A 21,776-nucleotide genomic window follows, 5' to 3' on the forward strand; every position below is an offset into this window, starting at 1 on the left:
AGACGGTGTTTGCCTCTGGGAACCTCCTGCCAGCCATCAGCCTGCTGAGAAAGGTGCCATTAGCCACACCAGCAACCCAGGAAGCTCCCAACCTCATTGTCCTCCTGTTCTAGCAGGTTCACTATCTAAGGTAGGACTTTCATTTATTAAACATTGAAATGTTTCGTTTTACGATCAGCTGGTGCTGGGATTTGCCACCAAAGGTAGCTTGGTGCCCACATTCCAATGGACATTTCGGTGCCTCAATTCCAGCCTGAATCTGTATTTAAGCAGACAGAAAATGGTCAGCCAACGTGTAGCTGATCATGGCCCTGCTGCAGCCTTCCTTTTTCCTGTGGAATGGTGCCTCACTCAGAGAAGTGCAACCGTGTTCCCGCATCTCCACACAGAAGCACATTTTCATCTGAATGAAATTATTAGTAGCACACATGCAGCCATAAATGAGGACAATGATTTCACTAGGGGCTACTTGCGGAATGAGACACGACCTGGCCAGCAGAGTCAGTACCAGAGCCTTAAAATGTTTACTGTTCCGTGTTGCAATTCGACAGCTGGGTTTTTATGCTGTAACTGTAGCCAGTGAAGGAGAAAAATTAGGTGCACGTCCTGAGTTTGCTCCTTTAAAAGGTACAAAGATTGGCTAAGGGCAATATTCTGCAGTCAAGTCACTGGAAAATTAAGCAGTGATTGGAGAGTGAGTGAAATGGTGGCATCACAATATAATTAAAAAGCGTGGATTACAGCAGATTGGGACATCCTTGTGCTGGGGTCTCTGCAAACACATGGCAAGAGGATGTTCCTGCTTTGGGCAGCTTGCAAACTATGCAGGCACACAGGGTGGGAGGGGAAACAGGGAAAGTGACTGGCCCAAGGTCAGAGTCAGTCAGTGGCAAAGGGGAAAGAGAAAACCGGTCTCCTGACAGCTAGTCCAGGGCTCCATCAATCTGAGCCCCTTAGCACTTCCCCAGGAGTGAAGAGCTTGAGCAGCGGAGAGAAGACGATCTGAGCCAGATCATTTCCACCCCCCTAGGCTGCTTGTTTTTTTTTTATTGTGTTATTCTTCGCACCTACTTTCACTTCAGTGAGGAACCAGCTGGATGAAGGAGGCCTTGTTAAAAAAAACTACACGATTCCTGCTCACAAGAGAGTGTCCCTGAAGCCCAGAGGTTGGCCCCCAAAAGCAGGGAACGCCAGATTTGACATTTCTGGTATCATTACCATATAAACAAGCAAAGATGAACAATATCTTTTAGGACAGCGTGGGGAACCTTTTTTGGGTTGGGGGCCGCGGGCCGCTGACCCACAGGAAAAAAAAACAGTCAGGGGCCGCACAGAAGTGAGAAGCAAAAAAACCTCAACCAATTCCTCACTGTTCCCCCGACTGATAGAGAAAGACACTCGCCACATTCCCCTCGCACAGCAGAGTCCAGAGGGCCCCAGCCTAGAAATAACGGTGCAGTGTAGATGTACCCTAAGTGTTTCTAGAGCAGAGCACCATCACCAAAGGAGGATCGCCTCTTGCATGAAGGATTTACACTCGGAGGGGAGGGGGTTCTATCTAACTGCCTACCTCACACACAATGCTCCAACATAAAGAGGGCAGTTACCATGGCAACCCTGCATCATGTGAAACATGTCCCACTCCCCCTCAGCCCTGTGACATGCCAGTAGCTGGGAGGTTCACACACCTAGAAAATCTGTTTAACCAAAGCAAGGCAGCTGTAACACCTGGCTCAATTCAAACACACAATAACTCTGCAAATGCAGAAAAACAAAATATGCAGGAGAAGCAAAGTGAGGTAACTTGGGGTTAAAAAAACAACCTTAATAAAACAGCATGTTGGGCCACATTTCCAAAAATTGACTGAAAAAAATCTACTGGTCAGCACAGGAGCTGTCTGATCTCAGAATACAATGGTGACATAAAACCACCATTGCCCTGCTCACACTATCTTTGCACCAAAGAGATCTCAAACAGAACAGAGAACCAGGGGCACACAATTGTCTCTGCAATTCAGAAGGCCAGGGCAGTTAGACTTTTAGAGAGAAAATAATCCTGAAAAAAGTTGCATTGTTCTGACCCCAAAAGATGTACTAGTGTTGGCACCACCAAGTTAATTTCTACTGCTTGGCCAGACCTGGGGCTGCAGAGGAAAAAGTGGCATTAATGCTGCTTTCATGCTTTGCCTACCTGGGGGTGGAAGGTCAAATTTCATTTTGCGCAGTTCATTCATGGACATTTGCAATTGTTCAATAATTATATCATCTTCATAATGCAGAGAAGCAGAAATTCTCTCCTGCAGGAATTCCCGTAAGTCCTCCAGGGACATCTTCAGTAAGCGTTCTAGTGGACAGCAGAAAACACAACACAGTGAGAGAATAACGGGGTATCATAGTTAGAGGGGAGTAAATCCAGACTCTTTTTGCTGGATCAGCAGTATTAACATTACCAGCACAGGAGATTTGGTTTACATTTAAGTTAAAATGTGGGGCAGCAGAAACAATACCTGGGTTCCTTTTGCCTTGTGTTTATGGCTCTCTCAAGTCAACCTCTAACTCCAATCCTGCAAATATTTACATCTGCATGTAACTTTATTTGGGTGAGCAGATTTCACAGACTCTGATGCGATCCTTGAGTAAAATTATGCTGGTGCATAAATGTTTACAGGTTTAGGGCCTTGGGGCAGTGACACAATGTGTGTGACTGGTCCTGAATATTTCTTTTACACACTAGGGGGAGTCAAGACGCATGTTACAGTTTCCCAGTCTGTTAGGGGATTCCTGTACCAAACGATGCTCTGAGGAACCTCTCTTCTCTCCCGCGGTTCTCTGAGCAGGGGGGATTTGGTCCTTGGGGAGTAGATGCAGAAAAGCCAAAACCAATGTGCCTTTTTTTGCTAGCAAAGGCATAATTCCCCTCTTGCCTTAAGAGTGCCCAGTAGGGGATGCGAGGTATCATATATGTATAAAACCAATGATACAGAGAAAAAAAAAATCAAACACCCAACTGTGGAGCACCATCAGGCCAACTTCACACTTGGCGTAAATGGACCCAGCTTCAGGAGATACACCCACTGTGGTTGTGCTTGGTCCAATTAAAGTAAAAGAAAAAAAACTTTCAGAAGAGTGCTGGGCTTCTCTCTAAGTCCTTCTAAGTCCAGGAGGTTCAATGTAAACGCCAGGCTCTAAGGATAGGCTCATCCCTGCTGAATGGGGAAGTCAAGCAAGTCTGCAGAGCCGCTTACTTTTGTGCAGCTTCAGGATGGTATAGGCCATGGCGGTCAGCACCCGTTCTCCTTCCAGGATGTAGATATCCCACAACCGCAAGGTGAGAGTGAAGGGTGTCTATTTACAAAAAGAAGCAACTTAGATGATGTGAGGAATCTGCCCGTAAAATGTGTGGATTTTGGGTGAGATTATGCCCCCTCCCCCTTCTCCTTGCAAGTATCTTTACCAATCTCCCTCTGAGATCTGAGACTCACTGACTTCTCTCTGTGCTTTTGCCTCTGTGCTAGGGATGGTATATAGCGATTAATCAAACAGTCGTGTAACTGCACAAAATATTATCAGTTACATGATCATCAAGGGACCCCAAGACTGGGGCTGTGCCTGGCATCTTAAAACACCAAGGGATGCAGATGCTGGATTCTGCCAGCAAGGAGAACAGCACATGGACTGGAAACAGATGGCAAGGGTATTTTGCCCCAGTGGTATGCCAACTGGATTGATCTACTCAGGAATGAACAGGGACAGCCCTCACCCGGTCAATGAAGCACTGCAGGAACCACTTGGTTGTATAAATTCCCGTCGTCATCTGCTCCTTGTCCTAGGATGAGACAACAAGCAACAAGATGTTTATTTCACTAGACCGGCTCATGTAAAATTCATGTTGCTTTAATACTGATTTCTGGCTGAGGTCCTGGAAATGGTTTGTCAGGCTCCTATGAAACATCATCTCATCTGAAATATATCTCCTGACCCTACTTAAACTACAGTAAGACCCTCCCAAATCCTTGCCTGAACCTTTCGCTGACCCCAAGCTTTCCTGCAATTTCATTTGTACCCCTGGCTTCAGTTGCTCCAGTTATACTTAACCTCACACAAGTGCCAACACGCCACCGAAACGGCATTTGTGCTAGTGGGTTTTCCAGCCCAATTTCCAGACCAGAGAGGTCTGCAAAAAAGTTCAGGGAATAGAAACACAAATGAGTTTAATAACAATGTTTTGACACCTCTGTCCTTCAAGAATCTCAAAATACGATGAGCAAAGGCTGAGGCTTGGAAAAGAGGAGATTAAAGGCAGACATGAGTTGAAAGACGGACACAAAAGAGAGCAGGGAAGTTACCTCTTGGTAGAGAGGGCAGGGCACGAGGCCATGAATTCAAATGGCAACACAGCAGGTTAAGTCTCAGGAAAAAGTTCCTGACTATAAGAACAGTAGGGCAATGGAACAGACGCCTCAGGAGATGGCAGAAGATCGTTCACAGGAGGTTTCCAAAAGGTTACAACAAATCCTGCCGCTCAGCGGTAGGTTAGACTAGATCAGGGCTACTCAACTTTGGAAGCCCTGGGGGCCACAATGATTCTCACAGCACATGCCAATGGCCACAACTTAAGTGTGGGTGCATATACATACAAATAGCTTCTTTCACACAATGCCCCGGTGTTCCCAGCACCTCCTCCCTAGGGGCTAGAAACGCCAACACCCTCTACCCATCTGTTCCAGCCAACCTGTCCACTTGCATCTTTCAATGCTCACCCCACCTGGGAGATGCCTGGCTGCTGTGGAGCATGTTCCCAGTGGAGGCCATGTTCAAGGGACCCCACCCACGGGCTCTGTGTTGAGCCCCGCGTAAATCCAAACCACACTGCAGGCCGTAAACAAACAGGCTGCAGGACGCAAGCACCCTGTGTGTTGAGTAGCCCTGGACTAGATGATCCTTGAGGCCCCTTCTGCGGTTCTATGATTCAAGCAGTCAAACCTCACGATGCTCATCTGACATGGGCAAGAAGAGAAGCATCCCATAACTCCAGAACTTATACACAGAAGAGTTGGTCACACATGCACCTGCACGAAAACACCACCAGCACTAGGGATGTGAAAAGTTAACTGGAAAGCTTCACCCTTGATGGGTGAGGCTTACTAGTTACAATTAAGTGGTCAGGCTGAAGCAACCTGTCAAAGATAGGGGGGCTGCTCCAGCCACATGGGTCTGCCACAGGCAGGGGGCCCTCCAGCCCAGTCAGTAGGCTCTGCCCTCCATTTAACTGGTTAACTAATTAAACAGGATTTTACATCCTTAATGAACATTGCTGTGGTATTAGAAAAGACAAGCTGACAGGAGACACCAAATATACAGGGCAACACCCCCCGAATAATTCCTGCTGTCAGCTGCACTCCCCACCAGTCCAGCTGGGATTCTAAGGGTGCCAGCTACCTTCTCTTTGCCAGCAAACTCCTTTTTGCCAAACCCAAAACCCCCTGTATCCCCTCCAGAGACTCTTCAGCTTCCGCCTCCACTCTGTTGCCCGCACTTTCCAAACTTTTACGTAACTGGACAGCTCAGACAGGAACAAGGATATAAATCTTACTACCCAAGGCTGAAATATGAATTACTCAAGAAAGTTTATTAACAATAGCACCTGATATGATCACACTGAGAAGGAGGGTGTATTGTTAAAGCATGGACATAGGCCCCTCCTCTAACAGTGCACAAAGGACTGCACTTGCCCATACCCAGTTTGGCAGAGGTATAACCATGATCTACATTCAGGGAAATAGGGTTAGTAGTGTGGGCGTCTCTTCAATGCAGGTATATTTGTTCCTGCTGGCTGGAATTCAGTGTTCCTTCCTCTACCACCATCTCTCTCAGCAGCTGTAATTAAGGGAAAAACCTAGCTTGGACCCATTACATTTCGACAGCAGAGGTGGCTCATCTGCAGCACCAAGCAAGATCTATTTCAGATGATGGCAATAGCAACATCTTTTCCCAGAGACAGGCCACCAAGCCCTTCTAGAAATGCAGAGAGCTTTTTGAGGTCTGAATACCAAGAATATTAAGCATATGCAGAAAAGGAGACCTAAGGGTCACAAATTAGCTGTGGCCTAAATTCCCTGCTGCAGATGCTACTCCAGCCGAAAAATGGCCTTGTACTATCTGCTGGAGACAAAAACAGTTGGAGATGCTGAGCCAGGAAAACGAATGACACTGCATCAATTCTCATACTTCCTGTCTCCCTCTATTGGAAGGGCTGAAATGTCCCCACACAGCCAGATTGTCATGGGAAAATGTTAAATAAAAACATGTGCAGCATTGAGCCAAACTGGGCTCCTCAAACATCTGTAATGCAATAAGAGAACCCGCCAGGTTTTATGGCCAGCATAACACAGCAATGCCTTGTTAGTGCAAGAAATAAATCCTTTTAAACATGTCCTGGATACATTTTCTTGTTCCTGCCTCTTCTCAAAAAATCTATGGCTAATTGGACAGTAGAGTCTGGATGTATTTAACAGAACAAGTTAACATTGAAGCAATTAATGTGAGCATGATATTAGTAAGTAAAGGGGATTGACAAAAAGATACCATGTGCTTCTTCAGCTTCGGAAATAGCTTGCTTAAAATCTGCTCATGATGGGCCTGAAATCTCTGCAGCTTTGGGAACCCGGGAATGAAAAATCCTTTAAAAAATATACACAGAAGTAATTAGAGTCAAATAAAAAAGTAATGACAGGTGTCGACTGCAAGGCTGATTTTCCAAAAGACTGAACATCTTTATCCACCACCCTTCTTATGAAAGAGACTTAAAAAAAAAAAAGTACTTCTTCAGTTTAAAAGTCACAATCAAATGAAAGCAGCATTAATACAGTTAGTATAAAATAACACATCACATTTCCCAGCACACCACGTCCCTTTGAATAAATGTACTGGGGGATATATTCCATAGTATGTTTAGGATGCACTATGTGTGGTTACTAAGGGCCACGTCCCCACTTGCGGAAAGATCAACACTGTAGTGGTCGATCTTCCAGCATTCAATTTGGTGGGTCTAGTAAAGACCCGTTAAATTGAACACTGAGGGCGCTCCCGTCGACTTCCTGCGTTTTTCTCATCGATTTCCTGCTGTGAGGACAGCACCAAAGCTCTCCTTAAGGTACATCGACTCCAACTACATTTTTTATGTAGGTGGAATTGTGTATCTTAAGCCCACCCACTGCCGAAGCATGGACTTGCCTAACAGGTAAGACTACACTAGCCATTTTTAAACCCAGAGTTAATTTATTGCCATGAAATGTTTGTACCTGGAATACACAACAAGCTTTTACAAATATGTTAATTACCTTGAGTCAAGAAAGTCCAGTGCAGCTAAACTTTAAGTTTTTCAATTACAAATGAGCCAACATGCAAGGGCTAAATCTGGCTCCACACATCAATCACTTTACACATAATGAAGGCTTTAAGCATACTTCAGACAATCAGCAGACAAGAGTGGGAAGTGGGTAGAATACACATTTGACTGCTGATTTCCTCTTGCTGGCCAAAGAAGCAGCAGCATGAAGACTAATCAACCAGCAGGTGAAGTGTACAGAAATGGTTGCAGTTCTATTGAGGCTTACCATGCATTGCGTGCTTCTGATTGGTCAGCAGTTGTGCCAGTGCCCAAAAGGCATCTTCTTCATTTAAATACATCAGCAGGATGGCAGCAATTTGACTCATCCCTTGGCAGTAGCTCACTTCCTAGAAGGGTCGAGAAGCACACAGATGTTTACATGACACTCATTCTTAAACATGCTGAGCTGTGCATAGGCACACATCTGACTTCCACCATTTTCATTAGGTGGAGGCACAACTTTGTTTAAAGATATCTAGACATCATTACTTTCCACTGGTACGGAAACCTGTGTCTATGCTCCAGTGCAGCAGTTTTCAATCTTTTTTCATTTGCAGGCCCCTAAAAACAACAAATGGAGGTGTGGCCCTCTTTGGAAATTCAGCCTGTAATCTGCAAACCCTGCCCTTCAAACCTGAGACTGAAAACTAAGTGAACAGAATTCAACTATAAATGGTGCACACACCTGGTACTTGCTTTTGGTGCAGAACAAGAAAGGGCCCAGAATTGTGGGCTTCTACGGCCATGACAACCATGGCCTCTGGGTGGCAGTATTCACATGCGCGTGTTTGATCAGACAAACAGAATGCCTTTTCTGGCACTTGCAACATCGTTTTCACAAGTCCCCTTTTGCTGACCCCTTTGAACACTGTATGTGGACCCCCAGTACCACTTGTTGAAACCACTGCAGCAACTAAGTCTAAGAATGACAGGAAAGATTATAAGGGACCCAGTGACTTTCAATAGGACTTAGGCAGCTGGCTGTTATTTGGTCCTTCGGGGGGGGGGGGGGGGAAACCCCCTCTCCCTTAGGACTATCCTTTAAGTGCTACATAGCTCCTTGTGAAGCTCGACACCAGATCTGCATTAGATCCAAGAGCCAATCATTTGGGACACTGACAGTTAGCAGTGGATTCTGCAAGTCCTTAGTCTCAGCTTACCATCTATGGCAGTGGTTTTCAAACTACAGGTCACGACCCAGTACTGGGTCATGGAATGTCAGGCACCGGGTCTCGTTGCTGCAGGGGGATCAGGTGACCAGTGGGGTGCTAAGGCAGCTGCCCGCCTGTCCTGGCACCACAGACTGTGCTGCACCCCAGAAGTGGCTGGCAGCAGGACCGGCTCCTAGGTGCCCCAAACACTAATTCTGCACTCCCATTGGCTGGCAACCTGCTGCAGGGTGCTTCTGGGGGCACCATAGCCTAGGGTGCTGTCTTAGTACCCCTGCTGCACCGATAACCAGGAGCCACGCAAGGGAAGCCCCTCCTGCCCCAGCCCTGAACCCTCCCCCCCCCCAAAGCTAGACGCCTCTCGTACACATCAAAGCTCTCATCCTTAGCCCCATCCCACAGCTCACACACTAGTCACATTACACTGGGTTGTGGGCATCAACAATTTTCTTCAACAGGGTCATGAGAAATTTTTTTTTGAAAAACCCCTGCTCTATTGAGACCATTCATCCCCTATTCATCCATCGCACAGGTTCAGCAAGCAAAGCAGCAGTACAAGTTTCCCACGCTTCCTCTAGCTCAGGCCTGGCAAGTCTACCCTGACGGGGGAGAGGGGAGATCAGGCTCCGTGGGATCTTTGCAGAGAAAACATGCCAGGTTGACAGTTATGTGTGGGAGAGACAGGGACACCTGCCTTTGGGAACTGAAGGGAGCGCGCTAAGTTCATTTCACACGGGCCTCGGCACATTGTGAAATGTTACAACAGCCTGAATTGGTGCCAGTGACCTACAGATGGAAGAGAGTTTACTTGGGATGAATCTGATGTGCTTTAGTGTCCAAGGGCAATCCATGTTGTCACTAGAAAAATTTGCACCACGTAAGTAGGCTCATACTTGGTTTACAAAACTCTGCTTTAATATCCCAGGGCTGGTCCCAAGATATCCAGAAAATGAAAACCTTACTGAACTCTATTGTACCTTTTCTAAACAGAGACGGCTCATTGCGCCAAATTGCCTGGTGGCTCTGAAATGTGGAGATACACCCCAAAGCCATCAAACTCATTTTGTTGGTAAGCTGTGAATCTGTTCGTATATAGAAATGTGAACCTGAACTACAAACATTCAGTCACAAATAATGTTACAACTGTCCGGGGTTCCCTTAAACATGCTAGTCCTAAAAATACTAAGGGAAATCCAGCAGTCCCCTAAGTATGGTTGGGGTGGGAGAAAGAGACACTGGGTTTTTTTTGTCTACAAATCCACTATGTAAATTTAGATATTCTGGGTTAAAGAGCCTCTACTAGCTAATGAAGACAGAGTTAATTTCTGTAGCTTGTTTACATATGTTGTCTCTCAACTCTTCACTGAAAATGACTAACACATTGTAAGAACAACAAGTGGTCCTGTGGCACCTTAGAGACTTACTTACACACACACACACACACACACACACACACACACACACACACACACACACACACACACACGGCTCGCCGAACCGCGGCAAGCCCCGCTCGCCAACCGTGCTGTCCGGCGATCTGCGCATGCGCAGATCACCCGAACCTGGCTCTTCCGGGTTACAATCTACTCACCTGTGGCGAGTAGATTGTATTATTTGTCAAGCCCTGTATATATATATATATATTGTATCATGAGCTTTTGTGGGAACAACCCACTTCCTTAGATGAACTTGAGATTTTTGCTCACAAAAGCTCATGATAACGACATATATAATTTTTGTTAGTCTCTAAGGTGCCACAGGACTACTCATTGTTTTTAAAGTTACAGACTTACACGGCCACCCCTCTGAGACTTTATAATATAGTAAGTAATAACTGTCTTCAACCATAAGGATATCACTAAACACACAGCTAGAAATCACAAGACAAAAAACTGACCTACTCCCTTTGGACAGTAGGCCAGGCTCCCAAGATAATCATTTGGGGGGCGGGGGGGGGGGGGGGGGGGGAAGATGATGGTAAAGAGCAGTTTGTCTTCTCCTGTGTTGAGCTCCATCCCAATTGCACCTTCAGAATATTACAGGCAACTAGAACTGTGCATGGGAATAAAACAGCCATCTGTAGCTATACACTACCTACTGTATTTGTAGCTTCTGAAGCTAACCACACATTTTCTGTCTGTAAAGATGAAGCACTGGAGCTCTGTATAGAATCATCAGGACTTCCAATTAAAAACTTGGCGCTCCCAATGGAAGATGAACTGTGTAAGCCAAGAAAGAGGTCAGGAGCACTCACTTTTAGCTGGCTCTACTTACTGTGTTGTAAACAGAGTATGCTGAAAGGACATGGAACAACTCTTGCTGCCTGTGTAGGGAGACAGAGGACATTAAGATTTGATCGTCTGAGGAGTTAATCTTGCCCTTCAACAAGTATTTCACAAAAAGCAAAGGTGCTTTTGACTGTAGCTTCTGCAAGCTCAGTGAAAACTCAATCACACCAGGTACTCATTACACTTCTTATGACAGCAGACAATAAAACAGTGCTAAACTAGGCCATCAAGCCACCAGACCTGTTCAGAAACACACACAAATCTAGTTTTCAGCACACACACACACCCATCCATTTTTAAGCAGTCCAGCTGGATTCTAAAACTTGGAAAAACACCACCATCTCGGTTATGCGATTCTTCCTCTCACACCTCCAGTGTTTGTTAAAGAGGAACTAGGATAGAAATATACAGTGCAACGAGTAGAGGCTGTGAGTGCTCTACAGCTAAAACCCTTCACTCCCAGCCTTGCCTATATGTGTGGGATAAGACACCCCTTCATGCTCTCTGTGTTCCTGCATATCTGCCTCAGAAACTGCACAAATATTGCTCTGTGCAACCTGGCAGAAATGTGTACGTGTGGCGATACTTAGGGCATGCAGAGCTGTTGCAGCTATGGGGGTCTCAGGATAGTGGAGTCACAGATGGCACACACCTTAATAAGTAGCGGGCAGATATGTAAACCGCCGATGCAGTGGTTGCAATGTCGCAGCTTCAGCGACAGCGCCTACTGAAGGTTTATATTTTCCTTCCATGAATACAGCTACTTTCTCTCCCCTTGGGAGACAGGACAGGTCCCTGCAGCCTTGCTGGAGCCCTGAAGATTTGTCCACCTTTTCCCCCATTAACTCCCTGGTTTCTTTAGGATCAGCATTGCTAGTCCTTAGCCAGGAAGCGCCAGACTGCAGTCACAGAAGAATGGGAAGCCCTCTCCCCACTAGACATGCTCTGTTCAAGTCAGAGGTGTGTTGAGAGAGAGACAAAGCTGCTGCATAAGGGGGATCAGTTTGGAAGCCTGCACATCAGTCCAGGCTATCAAGAGGCTATCAAGCTCATGCCTTTGTGATGGTCAGAGTCAAGGGATCAGGCAGAGAATAATAAAAAAAAAAAATTCCCAATGCAGGACAGTCTGGAACCACGTATCCAATACTCACTTAACTCCATAGCGATCCCGGAACATGATGTGGTTTCGAAAGGTGCGGTTGACATCTAGGTCTATCTGCTTGATTTCTGATGAGAAGATCCTGGCTTGTTCTTTCATTTTCTGGATGGAAGTGAGGGGCAGAGCAAGGAAAACCATTAGACAGATACATATATCAGCTCCAGAAATAGAATATTTCAAGAGGAGACCTTTTCATTCCATTCACAACTATCAGCCAGCCAGTAACTCTTCGGTTTTTAATGATTACAAAGGAACAACAGAATGAAACATGCAGACTTGGTGAGTGAGTGCAAAGCTGCAGTCTGACTAGGGATTACTAGTTTTGCTTACTCCCTGCTATCCACTTGGCATTTTTATGAGGCTGGGAGAAAGGAAAACTACCCTCGGGAACTTTTCCATGCGTCTTTCCAGAGGATACGGCACTCGTAACAGGAAGCATTTCAGGTGTGTTCATTGCACACACAGTCAGATCAAGAAGCTGATATTTTAACGAGGTCTGGTCCCTCCATTTCTGTTCTGTTATTATGGAAAAAGTGGACCCGTCAGGCAGACATGCCAATAGAAAAATCATCTGCCTATTAGTTTTCCATTTAGAGCAATGAGTCTGAAGTCACTTCGCCCATTCAGTGCCATCATATATGCCAGGTACTTGCAGATACTGTTCTCATCTCTGCTCAGGAGCACACCAGAAACATTTAGGAAGTGGTACAAAGGGACACAACCAGTACCCCCTGAAATTCTATTCATAAGGATTTCTATTAACTAAATCCAATTGCCAAGACCTAACAGCAGGTGTATGCACTACCGTCATTAAAGGTTTATTATTGAATTATCCCCAAGACTACCGTAAGATGCACAGTCATCACTGAAGTCTAGAACGAAACCTCCTCCCGCCCCACCACCTACAAATGCCACATCTGAGCTCCAGAACATGAAAGCCGTCTGTCCAGGAACCACTCCAGTAGGTTTTTAGAATGGGCTCTTTCTACTCTGATCTCCTTATGCATATACCATGATCCAGTGAATCAATGGTTGCCTAGGATGCTCTTCAGGACAGAGACCATGTTACATTGTGTCTTGTAAAGCACCAAGGCTGCTGGTGGTTCTTAGCAAATAACACACACCAGAAGGGTGACCCGGTGCTGCTCAGGTCCTTAACTCAATTTTTGTTTTTCTTCATTTAAATCCTTGCTCTGGGGTGGGGCTGGAGATGATGGGTAACTGTGCAGACTTCCCTAGGGGGACAGGACTACCTCAGCCCTCTCTCACGGCAGCAGCCTGGGTCCAAGTGAGAAGCTCCAGTGAGTACAGCTCAGGGAGGGGTGCATGTCCCCTGGCTAGGGGACAGATGGGTAGACAGACACCCAGACAAACTCTCTCAGATATACTCTCTCCTGCTGTACTAAAGGAACAAAGTAACTCCAACGTAATGCATGTTCCCTGCGATGCACAACACACATTTCAGTCTCCACTGACTGGGGAGTCCCTTAAGAGGACACAGAAAATGAGACTTGTCTCCAGAGCAACCCTCAACAACGATTCTGACCTGCTGAAACAAACCCCCTTTCACATCCACTCACGCGCTTGCGCATAATGCCTTGCTGAACGCACTTGTTCTAAGGAGCGCACTGAGCGTAGCGAACAGAGCTGCCCAGGGGATAGTAGTATGCAAAGCCACCCAAAAGCCAAGAAGAACAAAGCCACTAGGATGTAAAAGAACCAAGTCTTGGGATTTTAGTGGCAGACATCTTGCACAAGGCCCTGAGCGACCGTTTCGATCCTGCGTTTCATTAGCTCTACAGACCACAAGCAATGGGACTATGTTTTTGTTTTTCAGTAATTTGTGGACCTCTGATTTATTCTGCTCAGTTGCATTCTGTTGCCGAGCCCTGTGGATGCTTAAGCAGGCAGAAGAACAGAAAAACAAGCAACACAAATTGACAGGTCAGCGCCTCCTTCCTCTGGCGAACACCCACTTTTCCTCCCTTTCTGCAGCTTTAAAGCCATCCTGTTGGGGGACAGAGATGTGTTGGCGAAAGATGCACAGGAGAACAAACACCCTCTGCAAGTCATACTCCTCCCATCCCTCAATGGATGCTAAAAAGAAACTTGTAACAAACATACGGAGGCTGGTGCAGTAGCTTCACCCAGGAGGCCCAAATCCAAGGCTATCATTACAGATGGCATTCTGCCCTGTGCTTCCTGACCACAGCAGATAGTACTGGTCCCACTTTGGGACATGCTGTAGTGGCAACACAAGGACCATGGAAAATTGGCATAAGGTACTGATGTCTCTGCCCAACAATAACGAGGGCCCCTAGGCTGCATGGAGGAAGACAGGGAAAGCATCTCTAAAGGCGACTCGATATCTTGGGAAAAATTAAGCAACGCCAGAGCAACAAAAAAATCAGGGCTATTCCCAGGACCACTTGGGGGACAGCATGAACAAGGACAGTGAGATATTAAAACTCAGCCAGAAAGAGTATCTTGAAGGAGAACATCTTGGCTGAAAGGAGGGCAGCCAGACTCAGGGACCAAGTGAAGCCAGAAAACTTGCCCCTGTTTGGGAGCCCAGAAAAAAAAAAACGATTGACTTGCTGAGCTCCATAGAGGAGTGTTGGTTTAATCCTGCAGGATGTGGAATGCCTGTTGTGAGGTGCTGGGAACCTCCCATTCCTACTGACATGAGGCTACTCACCATCTCTCAGCAAGAGCTCAGCACCTTATACATCCTGTCCCCTTAGCTGGAAACTACTCCAGCATAATGAGATCCTCATTATTTAGAGATCCCAATGGGTAAACATGGGAAGAACAAGGACACTAGTCACCTTAAAATGACCCTGCCTGATGTTAGGAACAGGGAGAAACCTGAAAACGGTACAAGCAGTTTTGTGTAAAGGAATTTCAAGGCAACTCCGCACTAGCCTTGCTCCACACCCAGGACTCCGTGCTGGCCTCAGTGGGAGCAGCAAGAGGCCAACGCAGAGTGCTTATGAAAATCCCACACAAAATAGGTTTTCCTCCTGATTTGAACTCCCTGGCAGAACTAATTGCTGGCCTCAGGTGGCACTGAGGCCAAGGAAGATTAAGAAGAGCTGCTTTCAGGGATTTGTGCCATGCAAAGCCTCTTATACTGTGTAGTTCCTGTTTATTGCAGGCCGCTCAGGAGTTTATCATTAAACTACTTGTGACTTTCATTTATTCAGATGGTTTTACTTACTGTGCAGTGTGGCCTGCTGGGACTCTTCTGTACTTCTCCAGTGAGGGCTGGAGAGAAAAACTGCCAGAGAATCCTCACTAACCCTGCTCTTTTGGATGATCTTGGTTTCATGTTCTTGTAGGTTTTATTATATAAACCAGCAAGATTTTGCTATTAATATCTAGGCCTGACTAACTAATAGGCGGAGAGTTACTAGAAATACTTGGGTCTATTGGATGAGATACTTGACTCTCTGTCCCTCTGCTTATGAAACGTAATCATTGGGCTATGCTGCGTTTGCTTTTACTGTATTATTCTTACTGCCAGAAATAATATGAAGAAAGTTCAAAAGAGCTCTGTGTTGTGAATACCTTTCTTCTGGCATGCAGCTCCCCCCTGTGCCGGCCAGCACCACTCCTTCAGCTGGCCAGAAGCAACTCCAGACAGCAACGAGAGGTGCCCTCTCCCCCATTCCCCAGAGGCCCAACATGCTGCTTCAATAATGCTCCTGTCCTGGGTTGGGCTTGGGGAGCAAAAGATCAAGTGATTCTAATCCGTTTCATTTTCCCAACAGTTCCACATGCTCTGTGGAAATGTTAACAGCCTGATGGCAGAAAACCAGGCGCATTTAGGCTGATGGCAGACAACAGATCAGGAAAGAGTGGAAACCACTAACAGGTGACCAACAGTGGACACAGGGACAACTGTGAAAGTGCCACGAGGGCAGGTGGAGCATGATTAGGAAGCAAGAACCATTATTGATCCAGTGAGCCCTTTAACTGCATGCAGAAAGGGATGCTACAAGGAAGCCGATGGGTTTGTTGTTTAAATGGTTTTATTACAACCGAGTCCAGAGGTAAAAGGAAAGTCAGGCACCTTGGTGCGCCACTCCGGCGAGAAGGAGGTGCCGCCTGCTCCCAGGGCTCTCCTGCAGGCTGCCAAGCAGCAGATAGCCCGGCAGGTGAAAAAGGGTTGGCTGGGGGGTATGTCCACCCACCAGTCCAGGACTGCCCCAGCCTCAGGCACCCTCCAGAGCAGGAAGAGCAAGTTCAGCCTCCTCCCCCCTCCTTATATAGAGCCCTTGACCCCCTGCAATCCCTCCTTCATACACCCCTCTAAGCCCCTGCCCTGAGCCCCACCCCCACCCCCTGTGCTGCTCCTTACACCCTCAACTTCTTCACCTTCTCACACGTACACACCCTCGAGCCACTCCATCCCTACAGGTACTATCATATCACAACCTCTCATGCCCTGAGCCCCCGGGGGGGGGAAGGGTGTATGTGCGTGTGTGAATAGGACAGTATTTGTAAGAAATTTAAATGACTTTCACTTCTGAGGAGCTCATTCAGAAGGAAGCTCTCTTGTTCCATTTCTTGTTTAACACACAGGCAAATGTTTCTCAGAGGAACAGCCGTGTCAGTCTATCTGCAAAAACAACGAGGAGTCCTGTGGCCCCTTAGAGACTAACATTTATTTGGGCATAAGCTTTTGTGGGTATATATCATACAATACTAGAACTGGAAGGGAAGATTATCAAGTCCAGTTCCCTGCCCTCACAGCAGGACCAAGCACCATCTAGACCAGGGCTACTCAACACGAGGCTCGCAGGCCACATACAGCCCGGGGCCCGTTTGTTTATGGCCCGCAGTGCACTTTGGCTACGTCTACACTGGCCCCTTTTCCAGAAGGGGCATGTAAATTTCACCAGTCGTCGTAGGGAAATCCGCGGGGGATTTAAATATCCCCTGCGGCATTTAAATAAAAATGTCCGCCGCTTTAAAGTAGGAATAAGACCCTCCGGAAAAGGGCACTTTTTCCGGAGGATCGGGGCCAGTGTAGACGCTCTTTTCCGGCTTTTTTAAAAGCCGGAAAAAAGCGGCGGACATTTTTATTTAAATGCCGCGGGGATATTTAAATCCCCCGCGGATTTCCCTACGACGACTGGTGAAATTTACATGCCCCTTCCGGAAAAGGGGCCAGTGTAGACGTAGCCTTTGGGTTTACATGGGGCTCAACATGTGTCTGGGAGCTGAAACAAAGAAGTAGTCAATATAATGGTCTTCGGTTTACATGCATTTTAGTAGTTACATTCCTGGACTGTGATTGCTCATTAAAAGTGCCGTCATGTGGGTGGAAATTGGATAAATATTGCATTTTATTAATATCAGCAAAACTGACTTAAATGGGGCCTGTGTGTTGTGTAGTCTTCCCTTAGTTTTTGTATTCATGCCCGTTACTGTGAAAGAAGCTATTTGCATATATTTGCATGTATATGCAACCACACTTAAGTTGCGGCCCTCAGCATGTGCTGTATCATTGTGGCCCCTGGAGCTTCCAACGTTGAGTAGCCCTGATCTACATCATCCCTGATAGATGTTTACCTAACCTACTGTTAAATGTCTCCAATGATGGAGATTCTACAACCTCCCTAGGGTAAAAACCACTTTGTAAGTTGCACAGGCAAACACTGTTTATTTCATGCCAATAAATCCTCAAAAGACCTTGCTTTGAAAGGGGATTTAATGGGAGGCAACGGAAACAAGACTTCTCTCCTATTTATAAAGGAAATCCTGTAAATTGAAAAAAAAATGTTTAATAGACTATTTCAAGAGGATGTTTCTCTATAACAGGGTCAAGAGTCTGAACATAAAAGACACCAGTCCATTTCAACCTGAGTTGCTATGATGCTGCCAGCATAACCAAATTTCAGTGAAGAGAGAAAGTATGGGGTGGGGGTGTTTTGTAAACCAGAACTCTTAAATACACAAATCCTTAAATGAATCTTCAGCTACACGATTTACCCTTGGATCATGCTGCTCAAATCTTTTCCCATGCTTGAAAATTAATCCATCCAACTCTGCTGTGTAACGAAAATACAGCAGTAAAAACTGTAGCGAAGAGAGATTTTGGTTGTCCAAGTTTTTGGGGACATGGGACACTTTAAAAAGGAGCCACTCAAAGTTGAGCACCTAATTCCCTAAGTTGTCTCAAGTGCAACTCCCTGTATTCCCGCAAAAAGCTCTCTCATGCAAAAACTTCTGGTCACTTCTGAAAATGCTGGCTGCTCTCTCCAGTGACCAGTTTCACTCAGATACAGCAACATCTAAAATTTCTGTTGGCAGAGTCCCAGTAGTACAGGTTAAAGCAGGGCTACTCAACTTTGGAAGTCTTGGGGGCCACAATGATACTCATAGCAAATGCCGAGGGCCGCAACTTAAGTGTGGTTGCATATACATGCAAATATATATGCAAATATATGCAAATAGCTTCTTTCACACTGACAGGCATGAATACAAAGCACTTCTCACAATGCTCCGGCACTCCCGGCACCTCCTCCCTGGGGGCTAGAAAAGCCGACACCCTGTACCCATCTGTTCCAGCCCGCCCATCCATCCACTTGCATCTTTCAATGCTCTCCCCCACCTGGGAGATGCCTCGTCATTGTGGAGCGTGTTCCCAGTGAAGGCCACGTTCAAAGGATCCCACCCGCGGGCGCGTGTTGAGCCCCTGCCCCCCCGCGTAAACCCAAACCGCACTGCGGGCAGCAAACAAAGGGGCCGCATGTGGCCCATGGGCCACGTGTTGAATAGCCCTGGGTTAAAGTAACCAGTAGGCCAGAAAGAGCTGATGGATTTAGGGTCCCATTGACACAGTGGAGTAGAGGATACAAATGGATCAAGACCAGTATTCTCTCTAAGCCAGGCAGCTTCACAGGTGATTAATCAGCCCCACCCTGTATGGAGCCCTGAGCCTCTGACTGGGCGGGGCTGATGAATCACTTGTGAAGCTGGGCTGCCGCGCGGCTTAGTGGGAACGCTGATCAAGAGAGCAGATCCTCTTGTTATTTCCCAACTGTACTCTTGTAGCAGCTGTCGATGTGGAGGAAGAAAGACTTACGGGATGGAAATCGGTCTCCCAGATCCGTGGTGATAAAGGGAAACAGTGCTCAGCGAAAGGAGCCGTGATTGACTCCTTCACCCATTTCACTAGTGGGAACCGAAGGGAAACATCTGCTGCAGGGGAAGGGACACAGATGATCTATTCTGTCTCCCTTCCAAACCCCTTCTGGCAAGGGATCACACATCATCTTCTCCCACCTTCCGATGGCTCCAGTTAGACCGGCACTCTCGCAGCCTCTCTCAGAGTACGTCTAGACTACATGCCTCTGTCGCCAGAGGCATGTAGATTAGGCTACCAGGCATAGGAAAATGAAGCGGCGATTTAAATATTCGCCGCTTCATTTAAATTTACACGGCTGCCGCGCTGAGCCGACAAACAGCTGATCAGCTGTTTGTCGGCTCACCGCAGTAGTCTGGACGCGTGGGTGTCGACATCAAAGGCATTTGTTGACCACCCAGGTAAGCCTCCTGGGATGAGGTATACCTGGGTGGTTGACAAATGCCTTTGATGTTAGCACCCGCGCGTCCAGACTACCACGATGAGCCAACAAACAGCTGATCAGCTGTTTGTCGGCTCAGCGCGGCAGCCGTGTAAATTTAAATGAAGTGGCGATTATTTAAATCGCCGCTTCATTTTCCTATGCCTGGTAGCCTAATCTACATGCCTCTGGCGACAGAGGCATGTAGTCTAGACGTACCCTCACTGTCCCAGAATCCCAGCAGACCAGCCACAGATTTACCTCCTCCTGCCTCCCCACACCGTTATGACCACTGCTTTGAAGGCATCATACCTCATATTTTCCTTCATTCTCAGTCTTCATCTTCTCAATGTCTAGTAGGAAGGACCAGACCGGGCCTCGCACCTGCAGGGGGATCCCTTTATAAACCCTGCGGAACATCTGCAGATTAAAAGGAAGACAAGACAAGGTCAATCTGACAAGCCGCACGGAAGTCCCTCAAGTAGAGTGCCTCAAGGAGACCACACACATGGCAGTGAACGATCTGGGAATTAAATAACCCCTCTTACATTCTCAGCCATGGAAGGGCATTCACATGCTCAAATAGTGTGAGGATCTTCACTGGGACCCTGCACATAGCGTGGTCCATGTGGAAAGGGCCAGACCCCAATATCTAAACATCCACCTTTCCACTCTGCATGCAAGAGGTTGGGGACCTCAGCAACTGTAACCCCTGGGCTTTCTTGTCAATGCCACAGGGAGCTGTCTGCACAGGGCAGACTGGGCGCAATGAACACGGGGTTCCCGCAGGGGAGCTTCCTAGCATGTCTGTCTTGGAGCGGTGCTCTCGGGACAGTGGTGCTGCTGCAGAGGGAGGAGGAAAGGAGCATGTGAGATACTCTCCAGGGACTCCCAAGGTTGTGCAGCCCCTCATCATTTCTTGCCCCTAGTGTGAAACAGTCTGCTCTGCACTTGCCATGGCTCGGCTCCCTGAAACCAGCAGCCTGTGGCCGCAAAACCATTGCCTCCCAGGTCTCCACAGATGTGCAGGCTACTGATAGGCACACGCCAAGCCCCATGTCCTTGGACCATTCCCTGCAGCATCCAGATCTGGCCAGGGCAGATCAACACTGGAATAAAAGAGCCACTCATATGGATGAGCTGACTCCAGCTGCGGGGCTAAAAACTTGCTCTGTAGATGTTTGGGCTCAGACTGGATCCAAACAGCTTCCCAGAAATTTTACCACCCTGCAGCCCAAGCACCACAAGTCCAAGTCAGCTGACCCGGACTAACCACAGGTGAGGGAAGGCTACAGGCTACTTAGGGAGAGGGCGCAGACCACTGTGCTCTGTGGGGACGGGGGAATACTGCAGAAGGAAAGGATGGGCCATCAAGAAACATCCCAATACAAAGGATTGGTTAATGGCCCAATTGCACCCATGGAGCAGTATATGCAGAAGGCTTCATCCCACATCACTTTGAATGCTTGAAGATGGAAATACAAATAGCTTATGTGAAGATTTTTCAACTCTTTACAGTTTGAACTCTCAGAGCCAGAGAAACCCCGAACTAAAAACACAGAGAAATCCCTACGGGTTCTCTCCTGAGTCTGCCCTCAGGTAGTTGACCAGTCGCTCCCCACCCCCTTGCTGTCTCTATCTGAAAGAAGCAGCAAGGAGAGGGAGAGGAGGTGGTGCAGGCTCCATGTGGCGCTGCCACTTTAAAATGCCATGTGCAGCCCAGGGCTAGCTGGAAGTCCCCAGCTGGCCCCAGCATTTCAAAGCAGCAGCACCACGTGGAGTCCTGGGACCCCAGACTCCATGCGGTGCTGCTGCTTTGAAATGCCACGGGGAGCATGGGGCCAGCGGGGGACTGCTTGAGTCCCCCACTGGCTTCGTGCCCCCCACAGCCCTTTCATCTTTGAAGTGTAGCAACAGCCCTGGGGTCTCTGGCTATTAAGCCTGCTCTATTACCCGGTCTCTGGAGCAGCTGGCTATGGAACACGGAGATGCAAGGCTATTTCATGTTTGGATCTAGCTGCACTGGAATGTAACTCACTTAAAACAATGTAGAAGAGGAGAGGAAAAACTAATGTGCGTTACAGGCAGAGGTGAATCTTAAGCCACAGAGGCGTTGATGAATAACCAATGAAAGCCTTGCTCCAGGGAGAAGTCTCGATGACGTCAGCACAAAGGGGAAGAGGAGAGCCAGGA

General features: G+C 47.2%; 1 protein-coding gene across 6 annotated transcripts in view; it reads right to left on the reverse strand.

Annotated features, from left to right (window-relative positions):
- LOC102457209 (uncharacterized) overlaps positions 1-21,776 on the reverse strand; it is a 159,675-nt gene that overhangs the window by 11,789 nt on the left and 126,110 nt on the right. For all 6 annotated transcript variants that reach the window (XM_075928293.2, XM_075928298.2, XM_075928297.2 and 3 more), the window contains 8 exons: positions 19,896-20,003; positions 11,999-12,108; positions 10,834-10,882; positions 7,617-7,737; positions 6,586-6,680; positions 3,761-3,826; positions 3,246-3,345; positions 2,192-2,344 (listed from right to left, as the gene is read on the reverse strand). In XM_075928293.2, the coding sequence (XP_075784408.2) occupies positions 2,192-2,344; positions 3,246-3,345; positions 3,761-3,826; positions 6,586-6,680; positions 7,617-7,737; positions 10,834-10,882; positions 11,999-12,108; positions 19,896-20,003 (802 nt within the window). The remainder of the gene's footprint in view (positions 1-2,191; positions 2,345-3,245; positions 3,346-3,760; positions 3,827-6,585; positions 6,681-7,616; positions 7,738-10,833; positions 10,883-11,998; positions 12,109-19,895; positions 20,004-21,776) is intronic.

This window comes from Pelodiscus sinensis, chromosome 5 (assembly GCF_052426305.1).
Source record: "Pelodiscus sinensis isolate ZL-2025 chromosome 5, ASM5242630v1, whole genome shotgun sequence".
Classification (NCBI taxonomy): domain Eukaryota; kingdom Metazoa; phylum Chordata; order Testudines; family Trionychidae; genus Pelodiscus; species Pelodiscus sinensis.